General features: G+C 54.9%; 1 protein-coding gene across 1 annotated transcript in view; it reads left to right on the top strand.

The window, feature by feature from the left end:
* Window positions 1-17,633, top strand: part of AMBRA1 (autophagy and beclin 1 regulator 1) — a 190,131-nt gene extending 172,498 nt beyond the window's left edge. Inside the window, exons 15-18 of the mRNA XM_044681373.1 lie at window positions 3,931-4,070; window positions 10,915-11,007; window positions 12,006-12,199; window positions 16,447-17,633. Of these exons, the coding sequence (XP_044537308.1) occupies window positions 3,931-4,070; window positions 10,915-11,007; window positions 12,006-12,199; window positions 16,447-16,877 (858 nt within the window). The 3' untranslated portion in view covers window positions 16,878-17,633. The remainder of the gene's footprint in view (window positions 1-3,930; window positions 4,071-10,914; window positions 11,008-12,005; window positions 12,200-16,446) is intronic.
* The last annotated feature ends 675 nt before the right edge of the window (window positions 17,634-18,308 follow it).

The following is an 18,308-nucleotide window of genomic DNA, read 5'->3' as shown; positions in this document are numbered from 1 at the left end:
GCAATACATTTTTTTTTCTATTGCATTTTAAAAGGAAGGAAAGAGGAAGACTTCCCACTGAGCTGTACTGGCTGACTGTCACTCTCTTCTCATCCATCTTTGAACAAGAAACAGGGCTCCTTTAGCTTTGATCTGAGAAATATTTTTCTTTACATCCTTATAGCTCTCAGTTAGGGTTTATGGGCAGAATTAGAGCTGGGAACCATCAGTAAGGGAGCTTGCTCTGCACCCTACAAATGAAGGCTTCTTTATCTTCTCCCCCACCCCTTTAGAACTGTAAATAGTTTGTCAGCTTGACTCATTCCCTGCGACATGCTGAACACTACCCTGACTTTAGAAAAGAAAAAAAGAAAGCATGACTTCCTGTGTATCGATCTCTAATTCCCTTCATAGAGGTTAGACAAAAATGAGAATAATTTGCGTTGAAGCAAGAGGGTATCATGAGCTTTAGAAGATGACAGGAGTTTGAGGCAGGTGGAGCCATAATGCCACAGATATTGGCCAGTAGATACATAATCCATATGTAGCCCCTTCAAAGATGTCTCAGCTTCACTATGTGACATGATCACGCCACTCCGATGGCAAGGGAATGTGTTTTTTCTCTGGGCTGTCTACATTAATTTCTTTGTTAAAAGAGGTATAGGGGGGCCTCGTGGGGATAGAACATTCCACAATGCCATAAGACAGAAGACGAGCCCATCAGTTTTGCTGAACTTTTTTTCCTCTCTCTTTTAATCTTTGTTATAAGGAATGGTTCTGTGAAGCAAAGATATATTTGGAAATGAATGTGACATAAAAGAGAAATTAGTCATTTAAAAAAAGGGAGGGGGGGAACACCACTATTACCACTCCCTATTTAGATATAGACACCTCATCTGCAGCCCATGTTTGTATATATACTAAGGAAGCAATTAGTTGAGCCATATTTGGGGTACCCTCATTTAGAATAGTGTCATTTACAGAAACAAATCCATTTTGTCTGAGATTGTGTAGCCAATCTCCTGGGCTTTGGGGGTAGAAAGTCAAAGACCATGTTAGGATTTGGTCTGAGCCAGCTGATCAATGTGTCTTAGCCAAACCATAATGGATTTTGAAAGCCCATGGGTGACCCAGCCCACATATTAAACTGTAGTAATAGGTTAGCCCTGAAGGGTCACCTATCCCCCACATATGTAGGAATGCCAGCAGATTAAAAACAGTGATAGGGATGCCTGAGGAAAGCAGGTGAACACTGTTGCTGGGGAGCTTTTAAGAAAATGGACTAGATGCTCATCTTTCTTGGGCTGGTTTCAGTAAGGCCTTCTGAGAAGACAGAATAGGCTATTTCCAAATAGTCCCATCCCCCACCCCTGTATAAAAGTGTGATCCCGGAAGATTCCTGGAGGCAGCTGATCTCCGCATGGCATTTCCTGGATTCCTGCCACAAAATAGGATTTACCTTAATACCAAATCCTGGATGGGATAGGTGTACTCCCTAAGCCACTGTTTCAGAACTGCTTTCAGATAGGGAACAAATCAATGCCTCCATTTATTATCCTTTGGCCAGGGAAGCTATGAAATGTATGTGGCGTGAGGTTCCAGGGTCTCTGCCTTTAATTACTTGTCTCCAGCTTTTCAGTGGCCTCCTGTGCCAGGAGGTGGGCTGCCTTCTGCATCAGCCGTACTGTTCCCTGGGGGGCTTTGTTCCTGAAGCAGGGTCCTTTATCAAACAGAGATGGTGTTTGCTTATTAATCTTTATGTAGCAACAGACTGTAAAAAGACAATTCTGTGTCCTTTAAGTAACTTGCATTCTTCTTTGGCATGAAGTCCTGGAGAAGGGATTCTACCTCTTCTTTTATTGTGTCCTTCTCTAGTTTATCCAGGGAGCTTAGAGTGACCCCCTGAACCCTCTTCTCCAGAATCTAACCACTCATTTGTCATGTTCTTTTGGATCTTCTTTTGGGGTTCTGTGCCATAAAAATCTGCCCTGCCCCGAGCCTTGTTTGGCATTTCAGAGTATATACCTGAAGCTTGTGGACAGAAACTGGACAGACAGGCATTGGTGGTCATGGTTTTCCAAGCATGTCCACTTCTAGTCTTGCTGTCCATCTATAAGGTTCAGAGTCTCACATCACTGGGGAGAAGCTAATGAATTGCAGATTGGAAAATGAAAACCCGACCATAAGAGTAACAGAACCCTCCCAGGTCCTGAGCTGTTTGGAAGGTAGTTGCTGGGATGAGGATGAGAAGACATGCTTCTGGGTCCTGCTAGGAAGTTGACTAGAAGGCCTAAGTCTCTGAGAACAGTTGCAGAGTCTCTTGGAGGTTCCTGGAGGTATATGTACAGAGAGAGGGAGAGAGGAGATCAATACCCCAAAAAAGATAAGAAAGGGTATTCTGCTTAAGGCTTTTTCTTTTCCTGGTGTTACAATTGTAGTGACTTGGAAGCAGACCCTGACTTTACCCCTCTGTAGGCCATAGTTTGCTTATTCATAAAATGAGGGGATTGGTGAAAATAACAGACTTCTCTACTAGCAGCAATGCAAGGATCCAGAGCAAGGCTGAGGGACTTATAAGAAAGAAAACTAGCCACATTCAGAGGAAGAACTGTGGGAGGAGAAACACAGAAGAAAAACAACTGCTTGATCACATGGGCTGATGGGGATATTATTGGTTGTAGACACTAAATGAAAACTCTAGTCCAACTATCAATACTATGGAATTAGGTCTTAATCAATGGTACATGTAAAACCCAGTGGAATTGTGTGTCAGCTCTGGGGGGATAGTGGGATTTGGGGGAGAGGGAAAGAACATGAAACATGTAACTATGGGAAAATTTTCAAAATTTAAATTTAAACTTAAAAAAAATGAGGGGATTGGACTTGGTGATGCCTAAGTTAGTTCTAGCTCTAAGCCTATAATCCTGTAGGAGAATAGATATAGTGACTTCCACTTGCCAGAACCCTCTTAGGTCACTGTTCTCTCAACAGCCAGTTGAGATAGCTTGGTTTGGTGCTGGTGTTGCCTCTGTTTTACAGATTATGAAGCTTTCTGAGACCCTGTGCCTGGCCAAGATCACCTAGCCAACTTGTGGGCTAGCTTAACAGAAAACTCTGACTTCTAGATCCTTCCCTACCATGTCTTTCCCACTAGGCTTTGCTGCCTCGTTTCTGAACACCCACACTGCCCCTTTCTAAAGATGCTCCAAGGACCCTCTGGACTGGCCAGGCATGTTGAGGTGGTTAAACTCCCACTCCAGCTGAGTTTTCAAAGGTTTCTGAAATGCCCGGAGCAGAAAGATATTAGCTTGGGGGCAGACAGTTTATGAAAAGGAGAATGTCTTGTCTTGATACCAGGGAAAATTGTCTGTTCCATGATGATTTATATAAGCTGGAGCTATATCTTCTACACGTGTGTGAGATTTCCCCCTGCCCTTCTCCCCACATCTGACTGTACCTTTTAGGTCTCGTTAACAATAGCAATTTAAAGTTGCTTTTAATTAGGTGAATTAAGAATGTTCTCCGGTGTTATCACCCCCTCCCGCCCCCCTATCATCTCCAGTTCCCCATTGCTGTGAGAGTACTGCAGTCTCCATGGTAACTGGGACTACCAGCCCAGATTGCATCACACCGATTGGTCAAGTCAGAGGGAAGTATGTGAGTCCTAGATGACCTTTTGAGGTCAGCGTTTGCTGGGCTCAGTCCAGTGAGGACGAAGGGTACGACCAGCAAAGCAAGAGAGAGCTGTGGAGAATTCCAGGTGTGGGCCCCTGCCCTGGTCTTCCTGGGACTGGGCCCTTGATGCAGGGCACGCTGGGGAGGAGGCTCATTCCCATTGTAATGGTCACGAAGCTCTGGGCTACCAGGGTTTGGCTTTACTTCGCATTTTGTGATCTTGGTAATAAGTTGTTTTTCCCCTTTTTTCTCTTCCCCACCCTGTTTCTCCCCTAGAGAGTTTTCAATGTTCTTTACCCCATGCCAGCTGACCAGAGGAGACACGTCAGCATCAACTCTGCCCGCTGGCTACCTGAGCCAGGACTTGGCCTGGCTTATGGCACCAACAAAGGAGACCTGGTGATCTGCCGACCAGAGTGAGTGCCTTGAGGGTTCGTGGATGGGCAGGTGGGAGGGCACCTGGAGGATGCTGGTAGGGAGGTCATGTAGCTTACCTTTTGGCCTGTCCAGCTGAGAGGACATGAGGAAGGCCACAGCCTCAGGCCAGGGCCTGGATTTTTGTCCTTGAACGTTGACCTCGAGGTAGGCTTTGTCCCAGAGTGACGTTAGCTCTCAGGAGCCAAGCCCACGGTTCTGGTCTGGTGCAGATAATAATAGTCAGCTCCCTGCGGCTTACGTAGCACTCTCCTCCCAGCCACCCCATTGTTCCAAGGAGCCGTGTCCCCTTTTTACAGATGAGGCAACTTGTGTTTTACAGAAAGCTGAGGCTCAGAGACATTGAGTGATTTGGCCAGGATCAAACAGCTAGGAAGTGTTGGAACCACAGTGCAGCAGCCCCTGCCCTCAGGAGGTCCCACGTCAGTCACTCTTCCCACGCTGCGCTCTGTTAAGTCTTCATGAGGTCACGGCAAGGGGGTTTGGTCCTCTCCTTCCTTAGTGACAGTGAACGTGCCGGGTAGACAACAGTATTTATTACTTAAGATATTTCTAAACCTCTTTCCGACTTCAACAGGTGGTCTTAGGTTTATTGTAAATGCCGTCACTGTTCCCTCAAGGACATGCAATTGCAAATAGAACAGAAACCTGAATTGGATGGGCCTCTGAGCTCAAACAGGCTGTTTCTGCCTGCCCTTAGACCCATTTTTCTTTCTGCTTAAGGCTGTTATTATAGTGAAGGCAGAGAGAAAAACTCCATGGGAAACCCTGTCCATTTTTATTATCATTGGGGAAGGGGAGGGGAGGACTCATAGCTCAGGGAGGAAACCAAGGCAGCCCTCCCAAACCGTGACTAGCCCCCTTGCTCTTCCCCCTTTCCTAGCAAAGGCTTTTGATAAGGAGATAGGAGAGAGGATGGACCCACGGTCCCCTTCTCCCGTGGGCCCTCAAAATTAGCACTGGCATGAGTCCTAGCCCCAGCCAGATGTAGTGTGGACGACCCAATGCCAGAAGTCTCTGAGAGTTAATAAAGAACAAGCTGACTGCTTTGGAAGATGCCGCCAGATCCCCACCTGGCTTCAGCCACATCAATGTTCTCTTCTCCTTGATTCAGTCATGGTCCAGAAAGCTGTCGTGCTCCTGGGGCAGTATGGCCCAGTTAGTGGGGCCTGTGGCTCCTGGGAGGTGCAGACTACCCCAGCCCCATTGTCAGGTGAAGGAGATAAGCCTAGAGGCAGGCAAGCAGTTGGGCAAACAGGCAGGCAGGCCATCCTATAGACTGAGCACCAGTCTGAGGCATCCCTTGGGCCTCATCCTTTCTGTACTGATCCCGAGTGTTCAGGACAGCAGAACCTTTTCAGCTGCATAAGGCCAGTAAGAAGGCAAGATGAGGAAGAGAGAGAGCCCTGAGTTTGCCAGGTGGTCCTTGTCGAATCTCTTGGGCTCCATGGAAACTCTGCTTTTTCCATCCAAGCCTTAGCTCTGAGCCCCCAGGACTTTGTTTTTCTCTTCACAGAGCACATTGTTCTAAACCACTTTTCTTGTATTATTGTGTTTTATAGTTATCTGGGTGTGTGTGTGGGAAGGGGGTGAGGGGGTCCTAGCCGCCTGCCAGACTGTGAGCTCCATGAGGGCAGGGACTGTGCCTCTCTCCCCCTTTGTATCTCCCTCATGGCCAAGCACAGTGGCTCTGCACCCAGGAGGTGTTTAATAAATATTTGCTGAACTGACCTTAGCTTGTGAGATGTATCTAGATATTAGCGGCTAAGAAGGGGAATCGTTCTTTACTCCCTAGCCTTCTTCCTCATTGGGAGCACTTCTTCAGGGGCCCTTGTACTGTTTTTACCTACAACCTCCCTCTTGTTATCTCTCTGAAGCCATCTGTCTGTCCATCAATCATCCATCCCAGGCTCCAGACCTGTCCTGTTTCTGTCCTCACCCCATCTCTGTTCCCAGGCATCCACTGGGATCAGGCTTCCCTTCCCAATGTATCTCACTTCCAGGCACGTGAAGATATCTAGAGCCTCCTCCCCTCACTCCCCCAGGATTCAGGTTATTAGAGTGCTTTTTGCTCACCCGGGAAGACTCATTTGGGTAGATGGGAGGCTGTCTCGACAGGCTAGCGTGGGGCCATTTAGGATCTTTCTTCAAACTCCTGGGGCTCTGGGAGCTTGGACTTGGCATTCTTGCCAGAGCTGGATCCTGAGGCCTCTCCCTCCTGGCCCTCAGCCCCCACTCATATAGCCTGGCGTCGTCACTGCCATGCAAAGGCTTCCTGTCAGAAACCTTAACCCCGTGCATTTGGGTTGAGTCACAGACAAGTCAGCTAAACCCAGAGTTAGTTCCTTTGGCCCCTGGTGTCTCCCTCTGATGCTCTTCCCATCTCTGCTCAGAGCCTGGAGAGGGCACCGTGGATGATGACATCTTGACCTTGCCCATGACTGCCTTCTAGGGAGGACTCCCTGGACCTAGATGTAGCCCAGCACATGCCCTTCATCCCTGGGGTGACTGTTGCTCCTGTCTTGTGAAGCCTCACTGATGCTTCCTAGATCCATGGCATTGGCCTTCTGTAAGGACATCTGAGCCCTTCAGATATGCATCCACACATTTGTCAGTCTTTGTGCCTTTTTATGTAGGTAAGCAGGCTGAAGGCCAGAGCAGTCGGGGGCCCACAGGCCAGCCAGCCTCGTGCTGATAGGAGCTAGGCTTCTCAGTTTCCCAGGATATCACTCTTGTCCCTAGACCAGGAGTTCCTAACCTTTTCTCTGCCCCGGACCCTTCTCAGAAAAAAATGTGTCAATGTATCGAATACACCAGAATACAAGGGAATCATTTCTATGGAAACACAGTTCAGGGATCCCAGACTCAGACCCTGTGCCGTTTGGCCCTTCTCCCTGTCTAGTATTTCATGGACCACCTGGGCACCCAGTGGAAAAGAGGAGCTGTGAACTGCCCACGGAGGGCCTCTGGCCCACGTGAAGGAGAGCGACTAAATGGAAAGCTCAGACTCTGTTCCCTCTTCACCAGGCAGCCACCTGAAGCTTGGAACCTCACCTTGTCTGGCCCCCGCATTCCCCGGGGCAAAGTCTTGTGCCCAGCAGAGGGTGGGCGATAAGTGTAGCCAGCCTCCTCCTCTCTGGCTTTCTTTGCCCACATGCAGGCCTTATTGATGAGACTGTCCCACTCTGGCCTTGATCCTCCTTCCTTGTCCTGCACTTGAGTCTCTGGGCGCTTAGCCTTCCCTTGGGAGGATGGAGCTTGTCTGGTTGGCCCTGCCCTGGGATCCGGTGGGCATTCCTCAATGGCATTAGGGCGCCCATCTGACAGCTGTTAGGAATGACTCTCCAGAGGGGAGCCTAGGCAAGTCCTAGGCTCCCTGGGAGAAGGAGTTGTGGAGTGAAGCATTTTAGGAGATAACACTGTCAGGGGCCCCCCGGCTGGCTGCCATGGACAAGCCGTTGGGTTTGAGCTTCACCACTGCCACAAATCGTGTGACACCCAGGACCAGAATAGCTGCTCACAGCCAAACCGGCACATGGAGCCGTTATAGTGGCTGGCAGCCCAGTCCCTCACGTTCCCCCATTCCTCCCAGCAGGAAGGGTGCTCTCTCCTCTTCTTTCCCATCACCCCCAAAACAGATCATTATCAGCCCTGCCAGCACCCCGCAACAGATAGCCTGGGAGCTAGGAGGTTTTCTGCCAGCCTCTTGTGTGGGGTCACTCGGCCCTGGGTTAAATAAGGCCCTTGGGGGAACCATGTCAAGCTCTCCCCCCCATTCCTTGGGAGAGCTCCAAGCCTTAGCACACCTCCCTAAGAACCTCTGCCCCCACGCATCCTGTAGCTAAGAGAGCAATGGAAGGAGCTATTCCATAACGGTTCCACTTCCCTACCTCAGATCCAGAGCCCACAGGCCATCTAGTCCAGACCTCTCTAGCCAGTGGAGTAAAGTGACTTACCCAAGGTCACACAGTAGTGGTAGTAAGAGATGGCTCAAGCTGGGGTCCTGAGATGCTGTGTTAAGCTTTCTTTCCACTATCCTACTGTCTCCTAAGACTGAAAGGGATAATTAAGCACTGGCATGAAGTGAAACTATCCAGCTTCCAGAATAAATCACAAGCCATCAGCAGTGGTATCTCTTTAACCTCTAATGGAGGAGAGCCCCAAATTTGTTCCCAGCTATCCCAGTCGATGTTCTTTCTGCCTTGATTGATCTTAGACAGCCCTCGGGTTTCAGGTAAAAACCAGTCTGAGGCACACACATTCTGGGATATGACCTCATTCAGCAGTCTCCCCCCCCCAACACCACCACACAACCGTAGAACTGATGGCAGAGTGCAAGGAGAGCAGACAAAGAAGATGTTTGACAAGGGCTAGAAATGAAGAGCAAGGCCCAGTGAGCTTCGTTTCTTTGGTCCTGCAGCCCTCAGAGATGGCTGTGGTCAGGGAAAATGGCCAAAGAGGCATCCACTAAACTCTGGCCTCAGACACTTCCAGCTGTGTGACCCTGGGCAAGTCATTTAACCCCCGTTGGCTAGCCCTTGCCACTCTTCTATCTTAGATTTGCTACTGAGAAGGTAAGGCTTTTAGGAAAGGAAAAATATCCAAGGATGGCTCCTTGGTCTATTCAGATTACCCAGAAGTGCCCCAGCAGTAAAAGGGTCATTATAAAAGCCCAGCAATCCGAGCACACTTTCAAGGTGATGCCATCTATCTCCACGAGCAGCCAACAGGGTATTAAATCTAAGGAGTTTGGGAGAGGCCCAAGTCAGGTTGGCCTTTCTGCCCCTCTTCATTATCTTGTCTTTTAAGAGGAACATTGACTCATTCATCCCCCTCAGGACCCCAAAAGGAGGAAAGAAGATGACGGCAGTCATTCTTTGTCTTAAAAACCAGAAAGTCACAGCCCGAGTTCTCAAAGCAGCAAGACGTTTAGCTCTAGGCAGAAAAGGGTGTCTATCCCCTTCTTCATGATAGTAGCCATTGGACTGTGAGTCTAGGCCCCAGGCCTTGTCACTGGATTGGTCTGACCATGTGAAGACAGGAGGATTGAGGCCTGGAATCGGGGCTGCCTTTTGGTGGCAGAAAGCGTAGGGAACCGTTTGTCAGCAAGAGGAGGAGTCTGCAGCTTGGTTTTGCTTCTATCCACAGTTCTTGAGCCTTCCTTTCCTGTACAGAGGCTGGCCCTTCCGCTTCTAGCTGGCAGGCCCGGTGACGCATTTAGTCCAGATGGGAAGCAACCTTTGCATGATGGGGGGGACCCTCTGCCAGCCAGCACCACTCAGTAACCCCTTGGAGAGCAGGCCTTCTGGTGACATCTTTTCCAAGCTGGGAAGGTTCCTTGTCAAGGGGGACACGGTTGCCTTGTAGGTTTGGTGTGAACAGTTTTCTGCCACGACAGCCCTGGCTGTTGAGAAGTACAGAGGCGTGTTTCTGGCAGGCGCCCTGCACAGTGTTGCCATCTGTCAATAAATTTTGACAAGTTTGTAAATCAGTGGCTCCCAGGCAGCTGCTTTCACATGGGGCTTCATGCAGCCAGGATTAGTGCATCCAAAAAATGTGGTTCCAGCTTGATGTGGGGTGGGGGCATCTCTGGCTTGATGTGTGCCCAATCTGTGGTTGGTATTCTCCCCCTTCATCTTCACCCCGCCTTTGTTCTTGTTTTTCCCAGCCCATACCCCTGTTGTAGCCATTAGTGCGAGGAGGAGGTGGGATGTACTACTTGAAAAAGAAGAGACTGAGGAAAAGATGATGCTCCTCTCAGGCCCTGAACTAGGCCTCCCCATTGGGATTGCAGAGTCCTCCAAGAACAGGAGAAAGGGGCCCTTGGAGAGCAGCTCTAAAGCTGCTGGCTCTGTTAGCTTGCACTCTTTCCCTCGGGAAGAGGGGGCCTCATGCTCAAGGCACCCCTTTATCTTGATGTGGCCACGACCATAGCCATCCTAACGGACATGACATCTGGGAAACCTAGTTTCCCCGCCAGGTCCCAGTTCTCTCTGCTCTCCGCATTCCTTTAGTTCAGCCAGCATATGAGACATCTTTCCAGGCCAGGGCACAGACTGGGATGTCTCTAGACCTCCTCCTCAGTTTCTTCCCATTAGCCAGCTTTGCCAGTGCTGTGGACTTGGCCTTGACGTTGGGATACGTGGCTCGGAAGCAGCAGTACTCACTCAGTCGTGTGCCACGCTGGGCCGATCGCTTTATCATTGAGCCTCCCTTTCCTCATCCTCAAAATGGAAATTAGAATATTTACAAGGTTGTTTGAGGGTAAAGCATCTATAGACAATGGGAGCTTTTTTCCTGAGGAACCACTCTGTCCTGGACATGGGCAGGTCTTACTGTGGCGAGTGCATGAACCATATCTCCGAAGATGGAGGGTAGATTTGAGGACCAGCGGCCTTGATTTCAGAGAAATTGGGAGGAACCTCAAGGAGTTGCCTCTTTGTTTTCCCTCATTTTACAGATGGGAACCTGAGGCCTGGTGAGCCCGAATGACTACCCCATTAGGTAGTGGAAAGCAGAGCCAGGAGTCACATCTCCGCACTCATTCCACAGGGGAAGGAGAAGCAGCCCAGAACCAGAACGACCCAAGTTCTGTCTCCTGGCATTGTCCCTCCCTCCCTTATGGAAGAGCATCTTCATGAAGGAGGGAGCCCAAGGCCACGTAGCCTTCCTCCCCGATTTTTTCTCTCCATCCCTAGGAAAGAGAAGAGATGAGTTCTTCCAGGCCCAAGCCCTCAGACTCATGGGGAATGGGGGGGAGCCAGAGTCTCATGGTCCCCTCTTAATGCCTTCAACACCCTCTCCTCCGCCACCTCTGCCTTTTAGGGCCTTAAACTCTGGTGTTGAGTACTACTGGGACCAGTTGAATGAGACAGTCTTCACCGTCCATTCCAACAGCAGGAACAGTGAGAGGCCCGGGTAAGTTTTGGGGGAAGATGGGGAGAGCAGCCAGTTAGAATGGGGCACATCTCTCTCTCCATCTCCTAACATTCTTTTTTTTAATTTTTTTTTTAAACCCCTACATTCTCACTTAGAATTGTTTCTGTGTATTGGTTCTAAGGCAGAAGAGTGGTTAGGACTAGGCAATAGAGGTTAAGTGACTGGCCCAGGGTCACCTAGCTAGAAATGGGCTGAGGCCAGATTTGATCCCAGGATCTCCCGTCTCCAGTCCTGGCTCTCCGTCCATTGAGCCACCCAGCCTGCCCTACATTCTTTGTCATTGTTCTGTTCCCTCACTGTACCTGAGACCCTGCTCTGTGGCCAGCTGGGAAACCCAGACCCCTAGCTCGATGGCCCAGGAAGCTTCAATGTGACTAGAGCCTCCCGTCTCCAGGAGATGAAGCGGGGTCCACAGGGTGCTCGGAGAACAGAGGCCGATCCCGAGAGGAGAGGCTCATTCCCCGAGCTGGCCGGGACTCTGAGGACCTCACTTCCTCGGAGTTGTTCGAATCTCCCCCAGGGGCCCCGCGCTGGTGCTGTTCGTTTTCCTTACTGAATTTTCCAGCTTCTCGGCTCTGATGCCTCATTATGGCTGGGAGCTGACCCTGGATGCTCCAAGCCTCTGCCAGGCTCCGCCACGCTGGAAAGGTGAATGGTGGCCTGAGCGTCTCTCCCCGAAGACCAGCCTTGTCAAGACCAGGAGGCTGAGCCTTCGCCCAGTGGGAGGATTGGGCCGGGCCCGTCTGGGAAGGAATGTAGGTCCAGACAGGAGAGACTGGAAGATGCCCAGGCTCAGGGAGAGGCCTGGCCCGACTTCAGCCTTTTGTTTATTTTTAAACCCTTCCCTTCCCTCTTAGAGTCAATACTAGGTATCGCCTCTGAGGCAGAAGAGCACTGAGGGCAATGAGGGTTAAGTGACTTGTCCAGGGTCACTCGGCTAGAAAGGTCTGAAACTTCTGTTTTCTGTCTCTACCTAGGAGCAGCAGAGCCACATGGAGGACAGACAGGGACATGGGCTTAATGAGTGCCATTGGCCTCCAGCCCCGGCACCCGACCACTTCAGTGACATCTCAGGGCACCCAAACTTTGGCACCTCAGCTGCAAAATGCCGAAACGCAGACGGAAAGGGAGGTACAGGAGCTGGGAGCAGCCGCCTCAGGGTCCGGCGAAGGTAGGAACTCCCTGCTGGGGAGGGGGGGTGACCATGATTGGGGTCGGGTGAGGTCACAGAAGAGCCCGGTCCATTCAGGAGTCCGGTGGAGAGCTGCGCTTGACCCGAGTCGAGGCTTTCACAGGGCCTTCTCTCTTGACCAGGCTCCTCCAGGAGTTGGCTCTGCCTCCAGCCAGGGGAGCGTCCTCCCCCCGGTTCCTCCCCAGAGTGAGTTAGGGGGATGCTGGGGTTTCCTGTTGATTGACCGCCCTTCTGGGCTCTGCCCCGTCTCCCTCCTCCCTCTGAACCCTGGCACCCTCAAGGCCTCGGGGCGGTGAGGGAGGGGGCACATGGTGTGGGGAGGATCTTTGCCTGGCCCAGGATGGGCGAGACAGAGCCTGTGGCTGCACAGGATCTCCATACTGGAACGGAGGGAGCGCTAACGCCACAGAATGACCACCCACTGTTGGCCACGCAGTCTTCCCCACTCTGCCCTGCTCTCCTGGGCAGTCCCTTCTGCTTTCTTCTTTCTTTTTTTAAACCCTTACCTTCTGCTTTAGAACTGATGCTGCGATGGTTTCTAAGACAGAAGCGCATTACGTAAGGGCCAGGCAGTGAGGGTGAAGTGACTTGTCCAGGATCACACAGCTAGGAAGTGTCTGAGGCCAGATCTGACCCCAGGACCTCCCAGCTCCCGGCCTGGCTGTCCTTATGCTTTTGAATGGCTCTTGCTGCCGGGGAGCCCTTCCTGCTATGGTTCTGCTTCTGTCCACCGGGACCGAGCAGAACCAGCCCAGGGGGCAGCTTTTCCAACGTTCCACTGATAGGACAGTTGACATGTCCCTCCCAAGTCCTCCACTGCACATAACACCCCCCATAGTGACTGAGCTCAGCCATCGGGGGGCCCCCGGAGGACCCCGTCCTGCCGGCTGCCCCTCGGGTGGCTGGAGTCCAGCCAGCCATATTCCTCGTGCTGGGCACTGGCCTTGCACTTGGAAGAACCAATTAGCACTTGGAAACAGCAGAGTCTGTCATCCACTGTGTTAAAGAGCCTGTTCTCCCTCCAAAGCTTTCGTACCCCCCTAAGTCAGCCCAGACTTCAGACAAGGCGGCTGACAGGCAGACAAGTTTGTCCGGCCTGCACAGAGCTCTGTGGCTGTGAGAGACCCCCCGGAGGAGGGACCCTGGGGGGACCGAGCAGAGAGGAGCCAGTGTCCCCAGGTCCCCCTCGGGAGGAGTTTACCCTAGTCTGGTTCCGTAGTGTGATGGGAGGACTTAGCGTTCTAAACGTCCGCCCGTACCGTGGCTGCACCCGGCCCAGGGACCGGACTCGCCCTGGAGCTGGGTCAAGGCCAGGGGAGTGGAGAACTCAGCCGCCTCCTCATGAGACAGTCGTGCAGGCAGCCTCCTGCCCGGCCCAGGCCCTGCTTCCTTCCAGCTTGGGCTCAGCCCAGCCTGGGCTCCGGGGCCTGCTGGCATCCCGGCTCCTTTCCAGGTCAGCAACGTTGCACAGACATGCTGAAGCCCAGCGACCCCGAGTCCCCTGTAGGACTCCCCTGGCAGTGAGCCCACAGGACAGCTATTGCCCGTGTCTGCTGCCCACATCAGTCACTCTGGAAGGCTCTGCCTGGGAATGTGGCAGCAGGGGTGTGGCCTCTCCCTCGATTCCGGACTCTCTGGACGCTTTGCTGGGGCCCAAGTCAAGGCTGCCCCTTGGCCTGGCCCTCCATTTCCCTCCCCAGGCAGCCCAAGACTAGCTCCCCGCCCTGTGCCCAGCCTACAGCACAGTCAGCAGAAAACAGATGGGTGGGCCCAGACGGGACCCAGCTCTGGATCACCTGCTTTCCGGAGCTGCTCATGGCTTTTCTCTCAGCTCCTAATGAACGGAGCAAAGAGCTGTGCTGCTGCCAGCGGCCTGCCCAGCCCCAGCTCTCCCTCCCCAGCCAGCGTCCGAAGGCCCTGAGCCTGCCGTGATGGGATTGATGGGCCTGAAAGCTTTCCAGAGTGAGCCCTGCCCAGAGGAGCTTCCTCAGCTGCTCTCGAGCCCTGTGGCGGTCCGGAGGGGATCTCAGGGTCTAAAGGAAATGGCCAGTTTAGGGCCATGAGTGGCCCTGACTGCCCTGACCCTTTGGCTGAGCTCCTCGGCCTCCCTGGTTCCTCTGCTCCCACCCTGTGCTGCTGCTTCTTCTCTTGAGGGCCCTCCCGTGATGGAGAGGGGACTGGAGGGCTGGATAAGGTCCTGGCCAAGGCCGTCTTCTGGGGCATTGTGGGAAGGGGCTGATCTAGCTGCCCCCGTACAGAGGGTGGCCTAGAATTTGCTGAGAAAAGCAGGCGTCCACACCAAATCGGGCCTCGTCTCAAACAGCCGTCCCAGGGCTCTCTGTGCTCCCAGAGGAGGGCGGCACACTTCCGTCCTGTCGTCTCCTGAGCTCCCCATCGCCTTCCCACACGCCTCGTCTCTTCCCTGGCCGAGGACAGCCAGGGCTAGCGTTGGCGCGAAACAGCCCTCGAGCCCTGGGAGGGACGGCGGACAAAGCCGAGTCCACCTGACACACGGCCTTGCAGAAGCCCTTTGTGGAAGAGGTGGAGGCTGAGCATGGCCACGGGCCTACTCTGGTCAGCCGTGGCTCTCCCCAAGTCGGGGCCCAACCGGGGGGCATCTGCCGGAAGCTGCCCAGAGAAGTGGGGCCCACATCAGCCCCGGCAGCACACTCCCGTGCCTGGAAACGGGCCACCACAAAAGAACCCATCATGCAGCAGGCCCAGAGCCCGGCATCCCAAGCCCCGTTGCCAGTGGGACTCCGGCCAGACCAGCACATGCCCTGGGACGGTGCTGGGGGGCGTTTGACGACAGACAAAGTTCTTGGACAGCTCTGGGCCTCTTCCTGGGGGGAATGGTGCGAGCCGGCGGGGCGTGCCATTAGCCGAGTCAGCACCCCGGTGAGGCCAGGCTGGGCTCATCAGTGGGGGGGACAACGGGGGTCCCATCCCTGCTCCCATTTCAGCACCAGCCTGCTAGACAGTTCCCTCAACCTTCCGGGTGGCTTCTGCCTGAGGGCCTCTCCATCACAGCCAGGAGAGAAGGGCCCATGGCAGGGGGTCCCCCGTGGGTTCCTGCCTGGGGAGGGAAATGGAGGGCCAGGCCAAGGGGCAGCCTGGGGGAAACACGAGCTACTACGGCATTCGTGAGGCCTCTGCAAGGACCCGTGCGTCAGGCTGCCCCGGAAGCTCATCTCTAACAAGGCAGGGCAGAAGGCCCTGGGCCGGTGAGCAGTGAATGGAAGCTCATAAAAAAGGAGCCGTCAGCAAAGAGGAAAGAAAAGCAAGCCAGGGAACAGCTGCAGAAACAAGTCCTCTGGGCCCAGCCAGCCTGGCGGAGGCAGCCCAGAAGCCTGGCTAATAAATGAAGTTGCCAAAAACCTTAGCCTGTCCCCCAGGACGGAGAGGAAGCCAAGGCCAGCCAGGCCTCGGGTCAGGAGGAAGTGCCCGGGGTTGGGCCGCTGGCGATCCTCAGCGGCAGACCCCACACGTTCACTCTGCCATCTGCTGAGGAGCAGCTGGGTCCGGTGCCAAGGCCAGGACGGGTGGCCTTGGCTCCTCCTGCATTGGACCACCTCAGGAGAAGCAAAAGGCTTAAACTGGTTCTGAAGAGCCTCAGCCACCCTGGCCAGGCCTTAGCCTGCCTGGGATGAAGGCGGGGAGGCAGAACCTCTTGGTTTGGGGTGGGCGAGGTAGGACCAGTCCCAGGACCAACCCCGCTTGTGACTGACTGAAGTCCCCAGGGTGGCCGTAGCACTCGTTTAGGGGAAGAGAAGCCCCTGCAGAATTCAGGGACTGCCAGCACCCAGCACAGGGACCGTGTGGGATCCCCACAAAACTGTGAGAGGCGTTTCCTTAGCGCTGCCCTCGCCCGGTGCCCGGGCCCTCCCTGGCTGCTGGGGTGACCTCAGCTTTCTCCCATCAGTATTTGGGGGGCATGTGGGGCTCCCCCAGTGCTGCCGAACAGAGGTGGTGATGGAAGCTCGTCTAAGGGGAAGCCCCAGGCCTGCCGAGTGGCTCCCCTTCGTGCCCTCGGGGTGAGGAGAGTGGAAAGTGGGAGAGCAGGCTGGGAGTCACTTCCCCTGGTGAGGCCTCAGAGGCCGCCTTTGGAGGAGGGTAGAGTAAGATGGGGAGCTCCGGGAGGTCTTGCTCACTCACACCGGGCCGGCCGTGGAGCCCGCAGGGTCCCGTCTCCGCTCATTCCCTCCTTTGCTTCTTTGTGCTTTCAGGCGAGGGTCCGGAGTACGGGCCGGGAGGGGAAGACGCGCTCACCCGGATCCAGAGGCTGATGGCCGAGGGCGGCATGACGGCTGTGGTGCAGCGGGAGCAGAGCACCACCATGGCCTCCATGGGCGGCTTCGGCAACAACATCATCGTGAGCCACCGCATCCACCGCAGCTCCCAAACCGGCACCGAGCCGGGGCCCGCCGACGGCGCGGCTCCCCAGCCCTCCACTTCCCGGGGGCCGGCCCCGGAGCCTGAGGGCCGCGGCCTCACAGAGCTGGGCTCGCCGGCGGAGCGAGGCCTGAGCCACCGGACAGCCCCCGCCAGGCCGGCCTCCCCGAGCACTGTGGGACCAATCTCGTACAGCGATCTAACCAACAACAACCATCTTTCGGACAGCACCGGGTGCCCCGACGGAGAGCCGAGGGACAGGTAGAGACCGCCGTGCCCGCTGGCGCCTGCCTGCACGCTGCCGAGCGGAGACCGGACCTCAGAGCTGACTAGGAACTGTCACGCGGACACACCGCCGGCCCCGAGGGCACACGGGGTACCAGGGACGAGGCACCCGAGCGACACCGCGGCCACACTCCCCCGATCGCCCTCCCAGAGTCCGGGACACACTCCCTGCCGAGCCCATCCCTCGGGCCTCCCCTCGGAGCGCGCCGAGGCCCGGTGCATGGGGCGGGCCTCTGGGGCCCGGGACGGGCTTCCTCTGACCTCGTGGGGCAGCCAGGAGGGGGGCCGAAGGCCTCGAGCACATCACGTCTTCCAGCTCTGGGGAGAGCCCGGAGGGAGGAGGGCACGGCGGCTGGGGTGGAGGAAGAACTCCACTGGTGGGGGGCGGCTCTGGGCTGAAGGGGCCCCTCTCCAGCCCCCGCCGGGCCGCGGCCGCGTGTGTCAGTATTATGACCCTGGGCATCTGCCCGGCTCCGGCCGGGCGAGGGGTGCAGCTCCGGGTCAGAGGGGGAGGCGTCCGTCACGTCAGGTGTTGCATGTGAAATCTTGAACTGTACATGTAGTTTCTAGTGGAGAAATCAAGGCTCTGATGATTTTGTTTTTAGTATAAAAGATGTGATTTCTTTCTGTTTGTAACTCATCATAGAGACATTTTGGTGGGAGGAGAGGGGGAAGGCCTGAGCGCTCACGAGGGAAACACCAAAGATCAATGTCATTAAACTGATGGCTACCCTTCGCTCCTGCCTCTCTTCCTAGCACCACCGGCCGGGACAGGGGGGCCCCTGCCCAATGGAGGCGAGAGATGATGTGCCAAAGCGCTTCCGGGCGACGTGGATCTTTTCAGCCCCCACCTTAGTGGGCTCTTAGTCAAGGCCCTGGATGCAGCTCTCTCCCTGCAGAATTCGGGGAGGGAAGCCCGAGTGAGGAACCAGGGGAGCCAGATCCGCCTGCCCTGGGGGAGGACGTTGGAGGCCTTCTCCCCCAGCCTCTGCTCTGCTCTAGCCCGGGAGAGCTCGGGCTGGTGCTTCTCGGTGTGGGAGCTGGTAGGAAGCTGGTCCTGCAGAGGGCGGAGTGAGCGCCCAGCCCTGCTCTGGAGAGGAGAGCGCCCCGCCCCCGCGGGCTCCCCCAAGTTTGGGGCCTTCGGGCATCCTCTTTGCAGGTCCCGCAGCTTGTGGCAGGCCCGAGGGGCTCCACACCGGGAGGGAGGCCCGAGCCCCACCCAGCCTCACCCCGGAAAAGCCCCAGAAAATGCCTCCCAAGCCATTGACCCCGCGGCTTCTCCCCGGCCGCCACGGAACCCCCTCCCGCCTGCCCCGCCCCCCACCGGCGCCGGGCGCTCCGGCTTCCTCCGGACCCTCGCAGCCCTCATCGCCTGCTAGCCCGGCTGCGGAGGGGAAGGGCGGGCAGCTTT

This window comes from Gracilinanus agilis, chromosome 6 (assembly GCF_016433145.1).
Source record: "Gracilinanus agilis isolate LMUSP501 chromosome 6, AgileGrace, whole genome shotgun sequence".
Lineage (NCBI taxonomy): Eukaryota > Metazoa > Chordata > Mammalia > Didelphimorphia > Didelphidae > Gracilinanus > Gracilinanus agilis.
This window is presented reverse-complemented; position numbering and strand designations above follow the sequence as displayed.